General features: G+C 36.4%; 1 protein-coding gene across 1 annotated transcript; it reads right to left on the bottom strand.

Moving 5' to 3' along the window:
* Positions 1 to 9,176: 9,176 nt before the first annotated feature.
* On the bottom strand, positions 9,177 to 14,927 carry LOC150079154 (uncharacterized). Its single transcript, XM_090382971.1, has 2 exons — positions 14,657 to 14,927; positions 9,177 to 9,481 (listed from the first exon to the last, which is right to left on the bottom strand). Exons 1-2 carry the CDS (start codon positions 14,925 to 14,927, stop codon positions 9,198 to 9,200), a joined length of 555 nt encoding a protein of 184 aa, XP_090239097.1. The 3' UTR covers positions 9,177 to 9,197.
* Between the last annotated feature and the right edge of the window lie 7,190 nt (positions 14,928 to 22,117).

Consider the following 22,117-nt stretch of genomic DNA (forward strand, 5'->3'; position numbering starts at 1 on the left):
AAAGGATTCTTCTGCTCCTATGCTTATCTTTGGTGACACTCCGATTTTTAGGCAAAATGATATATCTCTTGTGGATTACCCTGATTTCTTATCTCTTGATACAAGCACATTACAAAATATTGCTTCCTCTGCATCTAAAAAAAAAAGTTGCTTTTCTCTTTCAGCGTTACTTTTCTTCCAAACAGATGCTCGCTCTACAAATCGCAAATCCGCCCTACCATGGAATATTGTTCCCACATCTGGGGTGGTGCCCCAAAACCTCTCAGGCTTCTTGATTCCATTCAGAAGAGGGTAGTTAGGTTAATTAACGATTCATCTGTCTCTCCACCCGCTGTCTCATAGACATACTGTTTCTGCTGCATGCCTCTTCTACAGATATTTCCATGGGCACTGTTCTTCTGAATTGGCTTCTATAATTCTCTTTCAAAACAGTCCAAACAGGTGCCGTCACCAGCCAACATCCATTTACTGTCCAAATTCAAACTAGCAGAACCAACTCTTCATCTTCCTCGTTTATTTATTGAATAGCTGTTTTCTGCAACAACCTTCCTTCACACATATTTCCTGAAATATACAGTCTACAGAAGTTCAAGTCCAATGTCCTCAAATATCTTGTTTTGCCCTCCAACCCAAGCACGGTACTAAGTACTATAAGTTCTAATACCTCTCATGTTTGGGGTCTACATAAACTCTTACAAGATCAATTCTCTAAACCAGTATTTATAAACTAGGCACCTGTAATGAGATCTAATTTAGGTGTTTAAGGCTCTGAATAGAATGACAAAGCTAAATATTTGTATTTTTCCTATTTCTCAAATAGATAAACAGATGGAAATTTACTTTCAACCAGCACTTAGTTAATTAGTAACTTGGCAGTTCAAATAAATTTAAAGAAAAAGCAAATTAGAGGGGATGGATATATATATGTGAATTTTTTGGCTCACTGTTTAAGCTTGTTTCTTTGCCTTAACTGCCAATACTATTTTGAATAAATACCTTTGAAAGTGGAATCCAAGTATATTATGACACAAGATGTGCAATTGCAAAAAAAAAAAAAAAAAGTAAAATGCAACCATTATCAACCCACTGCAGGATGAAAGCCTCCTCAACAATTCATGCTAAGGGAAATGGACCATAATCCACCACACTTGTCCACTGTAGATTGGCAGATTGACTGTATTCAGCAGTCAAAGGCTTGAACCCCGGTCTACTCAGAGCGTGTGCTATTGCACTCCTGCTCCTGACCACTCAGCTATAGAGGCCTCTGCAATTGCAAAATCAACCCTTAAATGATAATCAGAAAAGAGCTCAGACTGCAAATGAAGTGGGCACTGGTTAAAACAGACCAGTTGTGTATGAAATGGATTAAGTTTTTGGTGGGAGAAGGAGTATTCAGGATTTGTTGATGTACATCAAAATTGGGGAGAGCATGTACACAGACCTAACAGTTTGGAATCACATCATTTTTCTTAATTTAAGACCAACTTTTTTACCAATTTTTATTAAAATTGGTCTATACATACAAGTTAGTGCTTTGCATTGAGTCTTTACATAGTAACTCAACCAAAGTTGATTACACTGCATTTAATTTACATATGCATTGTAAATGCCTTTGAATTTCCTGTTCATTATGCTTTGAATAAATAACACTTCCCAAAAGAGGATATTGTTAGTTCTCTGTGGATACCACCACCAACCCTGACAGCAATTTCAGGGCTATTTGGCCCTTCAGTGGGTTCAATACCCAGTTGTGAGATTAACTCTGCAATGAGATGCCATACAAGTATCACTGTTTATGGTTTGTTTTGCAACAATTCACAATAACAATGGCTTTGAAACCAGAATATCCCAAAAATATCAGGGGGAACTGATATTTTTGGGATATTCTGGGAGGAACTGCCAGTTTCCAGAGAGAGAAGGGTTGTTAATTTACCAGCACACCACTGGATCCATCTACCATCTAAGCCTATCAGGGATAAGGAGACCAGAGATAAGAGGAACACTCAGCTGGGCCACTATTCTACAGTGTCAGTTTGTGAATTTACTTAAAAATTCATCAAGAGCCACCATGTCTAGTATAAGAGAAGTGCAGTAAACCCAAGTGGCTGGTTTTTTTTTTTTTTTTGTTAGTTGACACATCACTTCTGTGGCCATAATGCACCTCCCAAGGTTTTTGCAGTACTTTGATTCAAACCCATGATCTTTGGGTTGCCAGGCAGGTACTTTCCTCAACCCAGCTAACCCCAAGTGAATGTGAAAACATTGCTAGTCAGATTATTGCATTGGGAAAAAAAGGAGGCAGTTCATAGAATGGAAGATGATCAGACACTTCATAATGTGTGTAGAAACATTAAATTTCTTGCAACTGAGTACCATAATGAAAAATGCAAATAAAGTGAGTCAATGCAAATGTTCCAACAGTTTCAGAAAAAAAAAAAGAAATTGTCATTTTGATTGATTTAAATCAAACATTAGATTGACTCAAGCTGTTATTACCAATAAGGCAAAGTCAGTTTTGAAGAGATTAAAAAAGGGGTGGTGATGAAACATTTTAGGTAGCAAGGGATTGTTCATGAGATGTAAACCTTGAAGTGCCACTCTGTGAAATAAAGCAGAAGTGCAGAGGCTGGACAGTTGCAGCATTTCCTGCAGAGTTTCAAGCCATTGTAGAGGCTAATTATCCTCCTGATCTTATTTTGAATGTTAAAAAAGGGCTTTATTGGAAAAAAATTGCCATCTCAAACCTTGACTGCCCATAAAGAGCAGTCTGCACCAAGTTAAGGCTGCAAAAGACAAGCTTGCTTGAGTTGCTCTCAAAGGCCTAAACAAAGCAATGTTGCCAGTCTACTGGAAATGGAACAGGATGGCTTGATTAACACTTGATTAACAAGAGATCTTGGATTGGTACACTTTGTCCTACTGTGCTGTTTTTATCAAAAAAGTAAGTTACCAGCCAAAGCTCTTCTCTTGGACAATACAATGGTCATCCTGCAAACCTTGAAGTCAAGAACATCTCTGGATGTCAATGTTGTATACATGCCAAACTACTTCAGTTTTAGGGAGTAATAGCAACTACCTCCACCAAGCCTTTCTTTTGGACAAGTCAGACTAAACTATCAAGGATTATTGGCACTCATTTGACATTGAAGTGCATTAATAACATCAATGCCACTTGGGAGAAAACATCAATGAACTGTTTGAATGAAGTAGCAAAAACGTCTCCGACAATTTATGCATAGTTTCATAAGATTAGAGCCAGTGGAGAACATTGTCAAAGACTTTAGCAGGGTGGTGCAAGATATGAAGCTGGACAAGGTTACAGCTGAAGATTTAAGAGTTGTTGGATGACCATGGACAGCTTTCTAACGAAGAATTGGCCAAAGAACTAAGCCAACAGGAGGAGAAACAAAGATGTCTCTTCTAAAATCCACAAGTACAAGCAATCTGTAGCACATCCTTTCAGCCACAGAGACCCTCACTGATGAGCTCCAAGATCAACCACGTCTGGAAGTGAAGTGCTAAGGAGCATAATTGCATCCACTGGCTCTTATTCTGATATTCTCAAAGAAAGAAATCAGTCACCATTCTTTCTTCAAAAAAAATGAAAGGGAAGATCCTTAACCAGGGACTTTCATTAGAGAAGTAAAGAATCTGTATATAATATTGGTGTGAATACACCACACTCTTAAAGGCAAAAAACTACATTTGTAGTTTAAAAGGGCATCATTTTATCTGCATCTCATATTGTGCTCCTTCACAAGTTACCATTTATTGCACTACTTTGAATAAGTAATGCTTCACTAAAAGAGGACTATTGTTACTTATTCTCAGTGGACAAGTTGCCATGTGTTGTACTACCTTGAATAAGTAAAGCTCCACTAAAAGAAGACTATTGTTACTTATTCTCAGTGGGCAGGCAGGCTGCCCACTGAGAATAAGTAAGTCTTTTTAGTGAAGCATTACTTATTCAAGGTAGTGCAATACATGGCAACTCATTGTGAAGGAGGAGCACAATGAGATATAGATAAAATGCCCTTTTACACTACAACTTAGTTTTTTGCCTTTAAGAGTGATCTACGGTGTATTCACACCAATATTATTACATATACTCTTAAACCTATGCCTTGAGTTTAATGTAAAAACTGTATTAAACCACTGTCAAGATCAATGCAGAGGCCTTACAGTGGTGCTCATAAAAACATTTGGTCATCTGGGCTTGGAATAAAATAATTGTACAGAATTTAATTTTATTAAATTTAGTTTGGTTAGTTTATATAATACTGTATTACATTTGATTGATTTATTCATAAATCATGTTTACATTCATTTATGAGCTTTGAATATATAAATTTTGAGATCAGCTTGGAACTCAGACCTACATTATATAATTAGGTTCATTTTAGATTTTTGGTGACAGTTCTTTCAGGAACAGAACCCAGTCATAAACAGAGGCCTACTTGTAGTTGCAAACTAAAAATTTAGGGCTGAAAGCCTCAAAACTCACTGGCCATAAAGGTTTGTTCCTTGCATCAAGGATATAGACAGTCAACTGAAGTTGATTACATGGCTCCATTTTATTTACATCTCATTGCAAAATGCCTTCAGTGAGACGAAGTCTTTTGTTGGGAAAAAGCATTACTTATTCGAAGTATAATAAATATATGCAACTTGTGAAGGCATACACATACAAAGATGCAAATAAAAAATGCCATATAATCAACCTAATTTTTTTCATTTAGTTTTAAACTATTGTACACTGTATGGCATCTCATTGTGCAGTTAGTTTCACAACTGGGTTGTCAGTTATACCAATAGGTACCCACCAAAGGGCCAAGTAGGTAGCCCTGAAAAGGCTGTCTGGATGATGGTGGTATCCACTGAAGATAAGTAGTGTTTTCTATTGGGAAGTGTTACTTATTTGAAGTAACAAACATGCAACTGAAGGTATTCACAATGTGATATAAAAACTATATCATGTAATCAACTTGAGTTGATTTACTATGTAATATGCAATGCACTTTTATATTGTATAGCAAATTTTATAGACAGGCTTTCAGCCTTTAATTTAGGCTCTAATTCTATTATGTAAAAAACAAAAAAACTTAAATTTGTGTTATTTAAAATTTAAATTCCTAGAATATTCCAGAAAGAAGATTCTTGGATGTGTTAGAACATTGTAGATGATTCTAGGATGTGGGAGTTATTTCAAAATTATAGGTGTTTTACAATAATATTGCATTGAGGAATAAGAGCTGTAACTTTAAGATCTAACACCTGTCATTCAGGAAGTATGATGCAAGGTGCTTTGTGAAAAACATGGCAATAAATGAGCAACTGAGTGTTGAAAAAGTGCTATTATAATTCTGTATAAAGATCAGGACAACCACAGTGGAAGCACAATACCATGACTCACTGCATTTTAAATCTGAGCTAAGTTCTTTAGGAACAGAGAAATTGTCTATATCCACTATAAAAAGTGGATTAAACAAGCAGGACTTAATGGTCATGTAGCAGTCCAAAACTCCTATTAAAACCAGAAAATCAAAATAGTTGGCTTGGGGGGTAAGAGCACAACTGAAAAGTTGTCCACTTACTATGGATGGATCCAAATTTGAATCCAATTTGTAGAGTTGGGGTGAGATGATCAACTAAAGAAAAAAGTTGTCTACATATATATCCAATAATTCAAAATAAAGCAAAAATAAAAACATAAGCCAGTAGTATGGCAAAAACAAGCGCTGCTTATTTAGCATATCAAGCCACTACCACTGATTTATATTTAAATCATGGCTTAAAGTGTGTGTGTGTGTGTGTGTGTGTGTATATAATAAATATTTTATTTTGAAGACTAAAATGTGAAAGGCATAATGTTATGAGTTGAAACTAACTAACTATATAATGTTGGGGTAAATACACCAAGTTTATCCAGAAATTTAACTACATTAGTGTTAAGGCATCTTATCTTACTGTGGCTATCTTCACACAAGATACCAGGTATTGCACTACTTAGAATAAACATCTCTAATAGAGGAGACTATTCTCAGTGGGCACCACCACCCAGATGGCACCATTTTGCAACCCACTGAGAATAAATAATAGTAGTCTCTTCTATTAGAGAAGATGTTTATTCTAAGTAGTGCAATATCTGGCATCTCGTGAAGGTAGCCACAAGATAAGATGCCTTCACACTACTTATGTAGTTAAGTTTATGGGTAAACTATGGTGTATTTACCCCAACATTATATAATAAATTTTATATATACACTGGTGTTCAAAGAAAGTTCATCACCCCTTAAAATTGTAATTGTCCAAATAATGCAAGTATATTTTTTACAGATTACATCAGATAAGATGCACAGGTGATGTAACATTGCATCAGCTATTACTTTTAGCTATATAAGCATGCTCTGCAAAGAGATGGTCATTCCTTGCTTGTCAGGATGGAGTTACATGCAGTTGATGCCATGAAGAAAGTACTATTGTTGCTTTAGATGAGGAAGCACTTCCTGTGATATTGTTTATATAGTGTATTGTAATCAGTTGACTGAGTAAATTTCTTTCCAAATTCTAGAATACTGGTTCTGCTGATAGGGAAGAAGGAACTGGATGCAAGTGAGTATGCCAAAACAGGACCAAGTTTTGAAGTGCTTATGCCTTAAAAACCATAAAGCTTCATCTGAGCTGAAAAGAGAATGAGGAGAATATACAGAAGTGGTAGCAAGTGCAAGAACAGTCAGACAACTGACTCTCCAAAAATGGACTTTTAGCCTGTTGTCCTAAGAAGCCCCTCACACAAAATGAAAAAAGCCCAATTAATTTGGTGTAAGGAGCATGTCAAGTGGACCCCTGAACAGTGGAAGTCAGTTATTTTCTTGGATGAAGATAAATTCAACCTGCATGGCTCTGATGAAAGAAACAATTTGCTGTAGATGTGAAGAATACCATCCAAATTGTATTGTCTACAGTGAAATTCCCTACCAGCCAAATGAGGTGCATTTTGTGTGCAGAGTAGGTCACCTGCAGTTTATAGACAGTTCCCATAAGTGCCAGTGGATACTTGGCTATATTGGAAGGAAAATTGCTGCCAACCATTAGAGACCATTTCAACCTGCCAAGTAACTGCATCTTTCAGGATGACAGCTCCTTGGGCAAAAAGTGTAAGTAGGCACTTCTATAGTTACTTTAGCTTCATTTCTGCATTAGAGGTTTGACAGTAATGTGTTTACATTTGTTACAGGTGAAAAATGGTTGGAAGAACAGTCCATTACAACTCTAAGCTGGCCAGGAAACAGTCTGGACCTGAATCCTATAGAGAACTGTTGGCATTGTGTGGCTCTGTAGTTGCCAGAAAGAAACCAAAGACCCTTTGTAAACTTCAAGAAGCCATAATTTGTTTGGAACCAAGAACTAGCAGTTTATTATCTTCAGAAATTGATCTTGTCAATGCCTCTGCATGCTGCAGTCATCAGGGCCAGTTCAATTAAATATTAGTTTCCATCTGGTGAACTTTTCATTTTGTTTTCCATTTAAAATGATGGACTGAAGGCTTCTGATAACATTTAAGCCATAATTTTTGTTTATCAAAACTGGTGAATATAGATTACAAATGCTCATTTTGCAATATTGAGAGCACCTGTCAAATATTACTTAAATTTGCCTTAACTATTAATATCCTTTGTTTCTATTTCTATTTGTGATGCTAGTCATTAATGTAACATACCATTACAAAAAAAAAAGGATTAGAAGTGTGAAATTCCTAGGTGATGCATTTTCTTTGAAAAATGATGTATATATATAGCTTTATAGTACAAAGCTATAAAAAATATTCTTTAATATATATTCTCTGGGTCTACTTTGTGGAAGAAATTAGATTACAAGATGACCCAAAGCAGAGCTCTAAAGCTGAAGACTTCCTAGCAACTAAATTTTAAATTAAACTCTTCACTATGGCTCCTAAAGTTAATTAACCACATACAGAGAAGAAAAGAAGAATATTAAAGCTCAGTGGCAAACTTTATATGATATAAAACAGAATCGCAGAAAATAACATTCAACATGTTTTATGTTGAGTTAATAAAATTGCATTCTTTAACTATTTCTTATTTAGCCTCTATTTTATTTCTGAATTAAATATTAAAAAAATTTTCTAGATAAAGGAAATATCCAAAGAGCTGTTATTCTGAAAATCTCCTGTAGTACTAAACAGTCAGTATATTTATTTTTGGCCACTCAATTTCTAGAGATTAATGTTTATACACCTAGTCACTCTTTACAAGACAGATATCACATTGTGGAGGAAGTAGAGTTCCTTGGCAGCATTCATATGAATATAACTTATTTTGGCAGAGTGTTCCTTGAACTTAAGTTTCCCATCTAACTTTAATATTGAAGCTGTTGATTAATCACTGTGCTCAGTTACATTAAAGCTAAAAATGAACTAAGTTTCCATCTTTAGCTGGTCAGTGTTTATAAAAAAAAATTCAAAAGTTAAGCTATAGTTTGGGATATCACTTTAATACCCCCTTTATTTCCAATCTGTTATAGCCAAAACTATGAAAAATTAGTTCATATTAAACTATTTTTAATATAAAGTAATTGTAATGCTTAAGATTCACATGCTTTGTCCTACAAACAATATGCAACCTGAAAACCCATATGCCTCCACTGCACCACCAGCCAGACTCTTTCATAACATGAAGAGCAAGCAAGAGAAGTGATTGGAGGCACTGCCATAAAACATAAGTAGCACAATTCAATAATTGGACACAAGGTGCCACTAAATTTAAGCTTGAAAATAATTGAATAAGCATGACTTAATTCTGCATTATCCTTAATTTCAGGAAGAGTTTCTGTAATTTAATAGAAAAAAAGAAAATCAGTTCCCTGAAAGGGTATAGAGTTTCAGCTGTGTGAATCAAGTAAACAGAAAAACACTGAAATTTTTGAAGACCAAAGAGTCTAAGGCCCCAAATTCCAAGCTCAATTCTTTTAGTGGATACAGCTAAGTATTGCTTTGGAATATCAAAAGCAGAGGCTCTTTTATTAGTGACTGAGTTTAAGTAATGTAATCAAACAGATACCACTGAAAAAAAAGATTCATAAAATTTATTAGGTAACATTATTTACATAAATAAATGTCTTTGACAGTCTAAAACAAGTTAGTATAAAGTCTTCAGTGACATTCTAAAACAGTTACTTCAACAATGAATTAAGGCATGTGAGAGTAGTTGTAAGTTTAACTGGTTAATGTTGTTATATGGCTTGCTATTTATGTTTACTTTTGTTCCTCTGACTAATACTTTGAATACTTTTGTGTTAACTGAAGCTTCTGCTACATGTAAGCTATCTTGGGACCAGTACACATGGGTTGCCATAGCTGAGGAAGGAATATCTTTTATTACCTGGAAGCCATTAAAACCCCTCCACTGGAGAATGTAGGTGATTTGCAAATATGGACTACTTGCAAGAAGGTATGTCTCTCCTACAAAGGAAATTTTGGTCAGAATAGGTTAAAGCTTTAAAAGTTTAAACAGCTATCAAAAATAATTACTTAATGATATTAGATCATTTAACAAACTTAGTGTTCTAAGCCTATAAAGAAAACCCATCAGTTTATCTACAGTCCATTGTAGGAATTATGCTACATGCTTCTGTGGCACAACCAGATAAGAACCAAATATGCTATGAGCAGTACACATTTTCTTACTGTTTCAGGAAGGAAATTACTCTTGAAATTAAGCATCCTTCTTTGAAGAAACTTCAGGCCTGTAAGTGGTACCATGGCAATGAAGTATAATATGCATTCCTCTATAGACCATAGTGCTTACAACCTAGCAAGGAAGTTAGTTTTGCTTAAATAATGGTTGCTACCAGATCCACTTACAATACCAAGTCCAAAGGCACAGGGACTTAGACTGAAATGGCTGCAGGCATTTCTGGAGTGAGTTGCAACTCACACCAGAAATGCATCAGTCATTTGTAGTCTGTGGCATCTATTCTATAGCTGGTCTAATAGACAGACCTAGCTCATTTGACAATTTTCTTTGAAACCAAATGTAAAGAGTGTGCCAATCAAATTAGCACTGGATAAGTTACAAGTGTTAATGGAAACAGTGCTAGCCCTAGAAACAAATACTGGGAGCTGGTCAGAGACTTAAGTATATTGTGAGCTTCCAAGTGATGCTGCCTCTGATTCAGAGACAAGAAAAGACTGTTCTGGTTGAGAGTAGTTTTATTGGGAGACTATTGAAGGAAATGGGTAACTATTTTACTATAAAAATAGGTGGTCAGTGTTTGCCAGGAGCAACAATTGATGTTACCAACAGATGTTCAGATTTTAAGGGAGGTAAAGAGCATTATTATTCACATGGGGACTAATGATGTTAAACTTATGAGAACTGACCATCTGTTGCATAAATATAGGATTACACCAGCTGTGAATTAGGTCAGAATGGGTATGTCTGCAATTCTGCTGAGCAATAGGATTATATGCTGAACTTTATGGATTAACTGAAGGCTGGAGGGAATCTGCAAGGCTCTAGGGAATTTTTTAATCAGTGTGGCCTGCATTTGTAGATAGGAATCTATTTTATAGAGTATTCATTTGGATAAGTGGTGCAAGGATTTTTGCCAGTATCAAGAATGTTATCAATAAAATGGCTGAATTTGAACTCTTGATTAGGACAACTAATATTGATATAGCAGGACTAACAGAAATATGGTGCCACCTGAAAATTTGTAATGAAGATAGGTGGAGGGTCATTCTTCTTATCAAAAGCATGAACACCGAGCTTTTTCTGAGTCTGAAGTTGTCTGCCAGCATAGAATCTGCTGTGCAAGTTAGGTTTAATCAGAGTGGGAGTAATCTACAGACCAGATGTTAGGAGTATGATAGTCTACATGCAGATGGAATGGGCAGGCAAGTGTGAATGTATTATGGGTGATTAATCTGTACCAGTTTGATTGGAATAAGTGGGAGGGGAACTCACTCTTGATTTTACCAACACAGAAAGTACTAGAATGTGAGAATATTGACATCATTACTAACTAAGATGACACAGGACTTAAAGTACAGGAACCACTGTCAAGAAGTGATCATATTGTCAGTTAAGATGTTGCAGTGGTTATGGGTTTTAACTTTAGAAGGGGGACTTCACAATTTAAGACTGTATGGCATCAGTGAAAGGGAGCAGATTTCTGTGAGGGCAAATACATTTGAATTATGGAATAATTTTTAAAGTAAAAATCAGAAGGTATGTATGCATACAAAAATATTGTAGGAGGATGCCAAAATGGGTGATGCACAGCAGATAAAGGTAGTATAGAATAGTTATAGAGCAGTGAAAAGTACTGAAGCCTATAACAGGTATAAGTAAATCTATAATAACACTACAAATAAGGTTAAGGAAGCCAAGCCTATGTATGAGAAAGCATTGGATAAGAGCAAAGAATGGGGATAAGGAATTCTTGTATGTGAATAGAAAGAAAGCTAATCAGATTGGATCCTTGTGCACCAAGTTTGGGAAATTTAGATAACCCAGCTGATGTTGCAGGTGAACTGAATAGGTATTTTGCATCTGTCTTTACTGATGAAAGACCTTTCATACTGAAAAGAGGCTGTGTGAGAGGACTGAACTATATAAAATTGTGGATTTTGTAGTTAGATGATTGTTTATTAGAAATAACTTGAGCATAAAGGCAAGTAAGTCTCCACAGTAGTTGACATATACTCTGTAGTTTGGAGGGAGACCATCAGGGAATGTATTAAAGCATTCCAGTTAATTATGATGGCATCTTTGGATTGGAGAAGTGCCAATGTATCACCAATATATAAAGATGATTCTACAAGTGAAGTTGGTAACTACAGACCAGTTACTCACTTCAGTGGTAGTGAAAAATCTTAGAGGCAATGATTTAGAGCAATCCAGGGACATTTAGAGGACATGGTTTTTTAAGGTAAAATCATGTTTAACTGACTTAGCAGACTATTCTGACACTGTTGCTCATGAGCTGGATGTAGGGCATAATGTTTATTTAGATTTTAGCAAATCATCTGACTGTCCCTGATGAGGTTGCTGTATAAGCTTGAAGTTGGGATTACTGGTATTATTTGAAGATGGATTGCTGGGTGGCTGCAGGATAGAAGGTTAATGGATATTCTTCAGATTGGTGTAATGTCCCTCAAGGAGTGGTTCTTGGGCCACTTTCATTTCTATAAATGAAAGACAGAAGGCATGATGTCAATTTGCAGACTACATGAAGATTAGTAGTGGTCAGTGCCAAGCAGCAATCCTTCAAGATGATCATAGTGGCAGCTATGTTTTAATGCAGCAAAATGTAAGGTTGGCGAAGGTAAAGAAAGCCCACACAAGAAGCACGCAAAAGTTCGATAAAAGTACTTTGCCATAACGGCATTTGTATTGTTGCTCTCTCAGTAGACATAGTGGGTGTTATTGGATCCCATGAGAGATTGAAACCCTCCCAAAGTGGAGGGGGTAACCTGATCTTTTCTTTAGAATCACTGGTGGACTAGTGAATAAATTGTTTAAGAAAAAAGGCAAAGGAAGCCCACATGAGAAGCACAGCAAACTTTGAAAACGTTTGCCAGTGAAACTATGTTATGAACATTTATGATGCCAGAATTTCCAATATGACTGTTTGTGATTCTAAAGAAAAAAAAAGTCATATTACCCCTTCCTCTTTGGGAGGGGGTAAAGCTCCTGTGGGATTCAACTTCTACTCCAAACTGATAACACCAATTGTTTACAGAGCAAGCAACAATACAAATACCATTATGGCAAAGTACTTTTACCGGTAAATTTCATTGAATTTTTGCATGCTTCTCGTGTGGGCTTTCTTTACCTTAGCCGTAAGGTCTTGCATTTGGGAAAGTGGCCTTAGCCAAGTGGTCAGGAGCAGGAGTGCAGTAGCACACTGAGTAGATTGGGGTTCAAGCCCAACTGCTAAATACAGTCAATCTGCCAACCTGCACTGGACTAGCATGGCAGATTATGGTCAATTTCTCTCAGCATGAATTGAGGCTTCCATCCTGCAGTGGGTTGATAGTAGCTGCAGTTTAACTTTTTTTTTAACCCCAAAATAAATTATTACAATTGGTGGAAATGAATTAAACAGTTTAGGAAGAAAGTGATCTGGGAGGTATGATACAGGCAGATAAGTTTTCTGAACAGTGTAAACAGGTAGCTAGGAAAGCTCATGGTGTCCCATCTTTGATTTATCAAGTGTTATCCTGTAGATATAGGGAGGTTATAATTCCCCTGTATGAGACAGTTATAAAATAACATTTGTTCAGGTATGGAGGCCATCTGTAAAAAGATGGTGTCTTGAAAGGGTCCAAAGAGACAACATGAATGATAATCAGCAAAAGGATGACCATATGAGGAAGGACTGGGCTACAATTTGGTAACCAGGCACCTCAGAGGTGACCAGATTTAGGTTAATAAGGCTGAGAGGGATTTGTAATATGAAATGAAGGTAGCATTTACCAAAGGATTCTAGAACCAGGGGCCATAAATTCAAATTACAGGAGTTTAGATTATATTGTAGGAAGTTTTAGTCACAAGTCATTGACTGCTAGAATGAAGTTTGAATAAGTTAAGGTCAACAGGAGAATTAACTGTATGAGAGAAGTATACAATTTGAATTTTTCCTTATAAATACAGCAAAAGCATTGTGGCTTCCTTGCACTATAACAAATACTATATATAATAAATCCAAATGCAACAAGGTATAATATTATAAGAGCTTAACTTGCCCACCCACTGATGAAAGACCAAGCCTTGAAACAGTGCCATCTGGGTGGTGGTTCCCACATAGAATAAGTAACAATAGTCTTCTCTATTAGTGAAGACTTAGTGCAATACATTGTAACTTGTGAAGGATGATCACAATGAGATACAGTTGAAACAATGCCTTTACACTATTATTGTAGTTTTCATTTAAATAGTTTATCTACACCAATATTTAGACTGACAAATAGTATTACTACTATTGAATTGGGTATTTTTAGTGTTAAGAACTATCAGTCAGCCTTTTCCCTAGGCACTTAGAGCAGGAGTCAGTCATTTGTTTATTACAATTAAAATTCTTCATACATGCCATTTGTATCTAAGACTTTGACCTGAACAGATCTGATTTAGTTTGTAATCATTAGGGATGCTTGAGCACTTGAAATGTCAGCAATAAAGCTAGACAACATATTGGACCCATCTATTCTTGCTTTGGATTGCCAAAGATGCTGCTTATAACATTTACCTACTTTACTTTGAGATGCAAGTATACCAAGTACTTAAAATTTAGACTAGTTCATTTTAGCACTGAATAGAAGGTTAAAGTTTTAGATACATTAGCAACAGATTGTGCTCTTGTGTACTGAGCCTGTACTTGCCAATGTACAAGATGTAGGAAACTTTACTTTCACCTATGATTGAAATACTACAGCCCATATAATTCCTCCAATGTGATAGGGCTAACCAACATCTCTCCAAACATGGGGGAAAACCAATATCACAGGACTATTGTGTTGGAGTAATAAAAGTACCACTGGCATAACCTGGTATGCATAGGTACAGTTGCATAATGCCCATCAGTATTAGTTTGGAAACTTTCATAGAAATTGAAAAACATTCAAACATACCTGCTAAAACAAATCCTGCCACAGAGTGAATACCATGAAGTGGTATACTCTGAAACCATTCAAAGTTTTTACCATTAAATTTATAGACATTAATTGGCTCAATGTGAAGAACCTTAGGAGCACAGTCATTTGAGACTGTAGTTCTTTCATTAGTCACTATGAGAAATATGTCCTCTTCAATAACAACCCAGAGAAGTGCAGTTGGGAAAGCTTCATTGATGTTTTGCAGTGGTTTGAACTGGAATAAAAGTAATTCCATTAGCACCTTCATTCTTCCAAAGAAATGAAGTTTTAAATAACAAAAAAAATTAGTTTAAAAAAAAAAAGTTTACTGCACCCTTTAGTACAAAACTGCTATACCACACTTTCAATTAATTTCCATTTCTAAGATTGCAGCAGCAATCTTAGAAATGGAAATGACATTAAAATAATGTCTAGACTTAGCATTAGATACAAAAATCATTTGGGATAAACAAGAACCAAAGTAATGCCTCTTCATTTTTTGCTTTCAAATGTGATGCCTTTGATCATTGTGTCACTGGAGTCTAGTTTCACAATACTGAGTCACTTGAGTGCAGCACATGGATAGTTAAGTGTTATATATACACAAAGTGATCAAATTTCTTACCAAGACATTCCTATTGAAACCCACAGGCATTTCAAAAATGTCTATGGTGACAATACTGGAGTTGCAAGTACAGTTAGACATTACGAGTGGGGAAAGTGACATTGTTGACAAGCCCTGAAGCAGCTGGTCAGTAACACACAAGTTGGATCGACGTGCTGAGCAAAGGACTTCCACATCACAACACATGAATTGTGCAATGCAGGAACCTGAAAGCAACTAGGCTACAGTTTGCACCTAGTAGTGCAAATGCTGACAAGTCCAGAACTGTACAACACTTCTACACTGTTCTTCCTCACTCCCACCTCATAGCTGAACCATGAACTCCATTTTGCAGATGACAACCAGCTCAAGCACAGTGCATAAAGCCCTCTGGAGCAAGAGTGAAGGCTTTTACAGGATTGGAACAGACTCAGATTTTGAAAATGCATAGAAAATTGTGCCTTTGTAGGAAAAAAAACTTGATTAATGTAAAAGGCACAGTTGTAGGAATTAAATTTGAGGAAAAATAGGACATTACTTTTGTATCACCCCTCAGTTACCAAAATTGAGTTTATATACTTACATATCAAACTTTATATGAACCATCCTTTGTTTGAAAGCAAGTCTTATGATCAAGACCAAGTCATTCCAGTAAGATTTAAGTATTGGACCATGCTTCCATAACTAATTTCATTAAAATAATTAGTTACTAAAAAATTAGGTTTTAGGATACTTAGTGTGTATAACAATGTATAATGTTATACATTTGTTACCTTTGGGAACTTCAGAATTTGAAGTGAATGAAAGCCATTTGTTGGTACCTAATGTCATATCCATAGTTTAAAACTAAGGATTTTGAAAAGTAGATTAGACTAACAATCCAACTGTAAAGTTGGAGTCTGATAGTTCAACTATCACAGAACTTGGCATGCTAACTTCAACCAGATCATGGAATGTAGATCTGGTAATATCCAATAATTATTTAATTGAACAGAAAAGCTAGAGCAAAGTTAATATTGTATTTCAGAAAGCAGAAAATTTACATCTGCACATGACAAACAGCAGTTAGTCACTTGGAAATCTGGAACACTAAAAACTGCCCAAACATTTAGATTTGACATATGGGTATTGTCCTAATGCACCACAGATATGGCAAGTAGTATGTTATGGTTATAGGGATAAAAATTGTTGCAGAACTTGGAGGATAGATGTGCAGACGTTTGCCTTTAGCCAGCAGGTAGTTGGTTGAACAGACTACCATCCTTTATTGTGGAAGTTGATAGCCTAAATAAATTTAAGGCTGAGCTGGACAGGTATTTGGAACAAATGAGGGGTGAAATGGGAACAAGAGTTTTTTTGCTGATGCTGCATAAGCTTGCATCATATGCCTCTACCAATGGTAATGCTAACTTTTCAAACTCATTTTCCTAACTGAAAGTTGGAATACAGTAATCATTTTTAGAAAATGGAAAGTGACATTAGCATAGGCATATGATGCAAGAAAGCAAGCTTATTCAGCATCAGCCAAAAAAAAAACACAACCACTACTCCCATTTCAGCCCTCCATTTGTTCAAAATACCTGTCCAGCCGAGCCTTAAATTTGTTTAGGCTATCAGCTTCAACAACAAGTGATGGAAGTCTATTCCACAAACCAACTGCCTGCTGGCTAAAGGCAAATTTCCACACATCTATCCAACATCTGTCCTTCCTCAATTTGAATTTATGCCCTCAGGTGATTATTCTGAGCAAGAGGAATAATCCCATCGGCATTGAGCATGCTCAAGCCATTCAAAGCCTTATACACCTCTATCAGATCACCTCGCCGATGCCTAGTCTCCAGACTCTAATTTGCAAAACTTAAGCCTTTCTTTGTAAGAGCAACCCTTTGTTCCATTCACTAATCTTATTGCCCTTCTCTGTACTCGTTCCAGCAGCTCTACATCCTTGTTGAAATGAGGCCTCCAGACCTGTATACAGTACTCGAGCTGTGGCCTGACCAATGCCTTATACAAGGGAATAATCACATCCCTATCCCTGCTAGAAAAATTCCTGTATATCATTGACAAGACACCATGAGCTACTCTTGCAGCCCTTCTGCACTGCTCAGAAAGCTTCATATCTGCCTGCACAATTATCCCCAGGTCCTTTTCATTCTCTACCACTGTCAGTGTAGTACCAGAGTTGATACGTTGGTCTGGGGTTACTGTTTCCCATATGTAGTACTTTACATATGTCAATGTTAAACTTCAATTGCCACCTCTCAGCCCATCCTTTCCAGATCCTGTTGCAGCAGCATAGCTTCAGTAGTGTCCTTAACAATCCTGCCAACCTTTGTATAGTCTGCAAACTTGGACATTAAGCTTAATATACCATCATCAATATCATTTATAAATACAGAAAACAATGGACCCAACACTGAACCCTGAGGAACCACTAATAACATTAGTCCACATTGAGCAGTGTCCATTGATTACCACTCTGTCTTCTGCCACTTAACCATCCCTTTATCCATAGCAGCAATTTGCCTCCAATGCCACACTGCTCCAATTTGTGCAGCAGTCTGCCATGCACAACAGTATCAAAAGCCTTTCTAAGATCCAAATATATAATATCAAAGTTATTCCCTGCATCCAGTTCTTTTGTGACTACATCATAATATCCAATCAGATTGGTCAGACAAGACCTGCCCTTAACAAAACCATGCTGTGTCTGAGCTATAACTAACTGAATTCTTGTCTAGATGATCCTGCAGTGCTTCTTTAACCAGTGCCTCCATTAATTTTCCTGGAACCAAAGTTAAACTAACAGGTCTATAATTACTTGTGTCAGCCTTCAATCCTCCTTTGTGAATTGGGGTTACATTTGCTCCAGTCTATGGGTACCTCCCCTGAGTCCAAAGAAGCTCTCATAATTATGGCTAGGGGTTTGCTTACTTTCTTTAATATAACTGGATAGATCCCATTTTTATGTTTATCCTCAACAATTTCTCCTCCACTTTCCTCTCAGTTATTAGAAAATCATCTAGCTCACTGCCAATGTTTACTTCACCTACGATATTCCCTTTCCTGAATAACTCCTCATGTGTGAATGTAGATGCAAAATACTCGTTTAGATTGTTAGCCACCTGAGCAGGATCCTCAACTGTTGAACCATCAACATCCAGTGGACCAATCTGATTCATCCCTTTCCTTCTTGAGTTTAAATAGGTAAAGAACTCTTTTCTGTTTTTCTTTGCATCCTTTGCCAAGGATTTCTCATAATCTGCCTTTGCCTGCCTAATCTCCTTTGTGACTTGGTTACAGACCAACTTATATTTATCATAGGCTTCCATGTCACCCATTAATTTGTATGTATCCCATGCATTTTTCTTCTCTGCCATATGTCTCAGTTCATCTGAGAACCATTTAGGCCTGAACCTTGAACAATATTTCTTGGTTGGTATGTAAAGCCTGGTAGCTTCCAAGATTAGTTCCTTGAATGCTTCCCATTTTGAATTTGCTGTTGGTAACATCAGTTGGTCCCACTGTATAGAATTTAAATACAGTCTCAGACCATCAGTCTCCTTTACCTCTGATGGTAGTTACCTCCTTGAGTAAATTGCACTTCAGCACACTGATCACTGCCACCTAGTGGTTCCTTTATCTGCAGATTCTTAATGCATGAAGAATCACTACTGATAATCAGATCAAGAGTATTACTCCCTCTAGTTGCCTCCCAAACATGCTGGTGTAGAAAACAATCATCCAATAAATCCACAAAAGCCTTGCTAGTGTGTGAGTGACCAACCCACAAATTCCAGTCAATATCTGGGAAATTAAAATTTCCCCATTATAAGACTCTGATTTACTGGCCCATTCTATTTCCCTGTACAGTATCTTATTATACTCAGAGTCATTAGGCCTATAGCACACTCCTACTCAATTTTGATTTACCTATGCTTATGTCACACCAAACTGACTTGACACTGCCCTGTCCATCGATGTCGACTGGCTTCACTTCCTTGGATTTTGTGTTTCTTAACTAATAGCATAACCCCTCCTCCCTTCCTATCCTTTCTGTAGACGTTGTACTCTCCAAATTCCAGTTCTGCATTCCTTATATCTGTGTGACACCACGTCTCTGATATCCCAACAATATCTGCCTTTGATGTTTTGGGCAATACCTCAAGTTCATTTACTAAACTCCTAGCATTGGTGTACATGCAAGTATACATGCACCTGTTTCTATTCTTAGCTACCCTAACACAACCCATGTGTTTACTTGTACTGCAATGATTTCCAGCAGTCTCTGAAATATCCTGCATCTTGTTTTTCAGGCTTCTGCTCATTCCAATAGAAGCAGTGCAAGAATCTCTTTCACCTCTGCCAGTGGCTACTGGCAATCTATTAGTCTTTGTCTCCCCCCAAGCTAGCAGTTTTCCGACCCACCTAACACTGCCTCGATAGCATCAGCAAATATTCTTGCACCCTTTCTATTTAAGTGTATCCCATCCCTGTAGAAGCAATCTCTCCTGTTAACAAGTACAGTCCAGGCTGAAAACAATTCTACCCCTTGAGCCTTGCACAATCTTTCCAGGGCCGAATTGATTGACAAGGCTCTCATCATATACTCCCTCCTATCGTGTCTGGGCAGAATTGCAGACACTTGCAAATTCAACCCTACTTCACGGCTTTTTTTAAAAGTGACCTGTGCTTTTTTTCAGTGACCTTGTTAAGTAATTCTGCTGGTCTCCTAATCTTAATATCATTAGTGCCAACGTGTACAATTATATCACCTTTTGTGCCCTTAAAAGATGATATCCACTCTACAATGTCATCAACCTTTGCCCCTGATTTTCATCCAACAATGAGGTAGTCATGAGTGGTATTTCAATGGTGGCTAAAATTAAGATTGGCATTGTCTTCCATAGTTCCATGTTTGACAAGTATATCTGACTAAAATATAGTAAGTCCCAGACATTCACTCTAGGACTTATTATACAAGTTGAGAATGACTAATAATGTTGCTGCTACTATATCCCTGATGTGCCAAGATTACAAAACCACAATATCCTCAGAAGAATGAAGTTTTTTCAATTAGTTATATATGTTTAATTAAAAACTTGATCAGGGGACATCAGTGAAGTAGCCCAAAAGAAAAAAACGTGTTATTGTACTATAAAAACTGATTTAATATCTCTGGTTATTATGGTTGACTTCATCAGTGCAGTTTCCTTTGCTGCTTTTATTCTGTGTCCTTTAGTGTGTTCACTGAACAATTTAAAATTCAGCATGATACTTGTTAATGTTTGACCATTTTCATACATGCTTTATTTTAAATTTTCTGATCCAAATCTATTGCTTTCCTTTTCTTGGTAGAGTTACCAGTACCATTGTCACTTATCTTAGTTGGCACCATAAGTCAAAATGAAATTGTAAGGGTACTACTGGAACAGCATTTTGTCCACATGCTTAGTTCAGGTTACTCTTGTGGCAAAAGTGTACAGTCTTCTGCAGTGAAAACCTGAAGCCATTGTTCATTGCCCATGAGCTCTGGCAACCAATGGCATGTTATAATTCTCAATTGCAATAACTTATACATCAGGTAAACTTGCTTGCAACATGTTTGTTTGTTATTTGGTTTTTAGGAGCATTAGCAACTAAGGCCATATTGCTCCAGGGATATGCAGTGGTCATTCCCTGACCTTTCTGCATCCTCTGTATTTGGTGGGCACACTCAACATGAGCAAGTAATAAGTTCTAAATGAAGTTAAAACAATGAACATTTTTTTAGAGTACTCAACATTAACCATAGGTTTCTACAATATTCATAGTTGTCCATACTATATTAGGATGGAATGATTTTACATGGATTAATTCTGTACCAAGCATGGTACAGAATTAAGCCTTTAGCAAGTTTGTTCTGAATGGAAATATTTCCAATAGGAAATAACTATTCTGTTGGGAATATTTCAAATCAAACTAATATGCAAAAGTAGTTTCTGAACAGGATTCAAAAGACTGAAAAATCAGATCAAACTGACCAACCATTCAGTTCAGAATAAATTTTATTAGCTTTATTAACTAGTTAAATTTAGTATTATGGAAGAAAGTTGATAATTTCCCTGCCTGCATTTGAGTGCATCCAATTTGCAATTTCTGGAATACTGAAAAAGATCTGCATTCCAACATCCTCAGATTTCCAGAAATAAATGGTTGAAAAGTTTGGAATTCATAGCTAAAATATTAAACTTTTACTAAGCTGTAAGTCAGCACAGAGATTTTAGTGTGCCAATATAGAGCGAATTTCTTAACTTTTAATGGTACTTATTCATTGACTTTAAGGACTGTTCATGTATTATAGCTCAACACTTGAGTGGCCTTGCAGTCATGAATGATGGCACATTTTAGTGCTGTTTGATGCTTTTGTGTCAAGGCAAGCAAACGTGTTAATCAAGAAAAAGTTGCAAACATTAAGACTGCCTTACCTGGTTGACTGAATAATCTAATTCATAAATTGAGAGGGAATTTCTTATGTTTGTCTGGAGCAAACTTGCTATTACCAGAAATATCTTTCCTTTTGTTTTTATTATATCTACTGCACCACAGCTTAAAAGATGCTGGTGTACTGTCCAGGATCCTGTAGGTTGATCATAATGATATATAGATGTCTTTTTACAGGTATCTGTAAAGAGTTTATTAACTGTTTAGATCATTTGAGTAAAATTCAATTTTTATCTAGATACATACTAGAAGTAAATTAATGATTAACATTTCACTTAAGAGAAATTGTTAATGAGAACAGTGTATAAACAATGAAATTGTTTCAAATATTTAACACGTTAAATTCAGATACATAATACTATCAGGTATTA

This window comes from Mastigoproctus giganteus, chromosome 10 (genome assembly GCF_048544385.1).
Source record: "Mastigoproctus giganteus isolate SK-2022 chromosome 10, ASM4854438v1, whole genome shotgun sequence".
Lineage (NCBI taxonomy): Eukaryota > Metazoa > Arthropoda > Arachnida > Uropygi > Thelyphonidae > Mastigoproctus > Mastigoproctus giganteus.

What these genes read in the sequence shown, in the direction of transcription:
- LOC150079154 (XM_090382971.1), bottom strand. Translation starts at nt 14,927, where the DNA reads ATGAAGGTGCTAATGGAATTACTTTTATTCCAGTTCAAACCACTGCAA. An exon ending in GGCAGGATTTGTTTTAGCAG is followed by an intron (nt 9,482 to 14,656) that starts GTATGTTTGAAT and finishes TTTCCTTTGTAG; the next exon opens with GAGAGACATACCTTCTTGCA.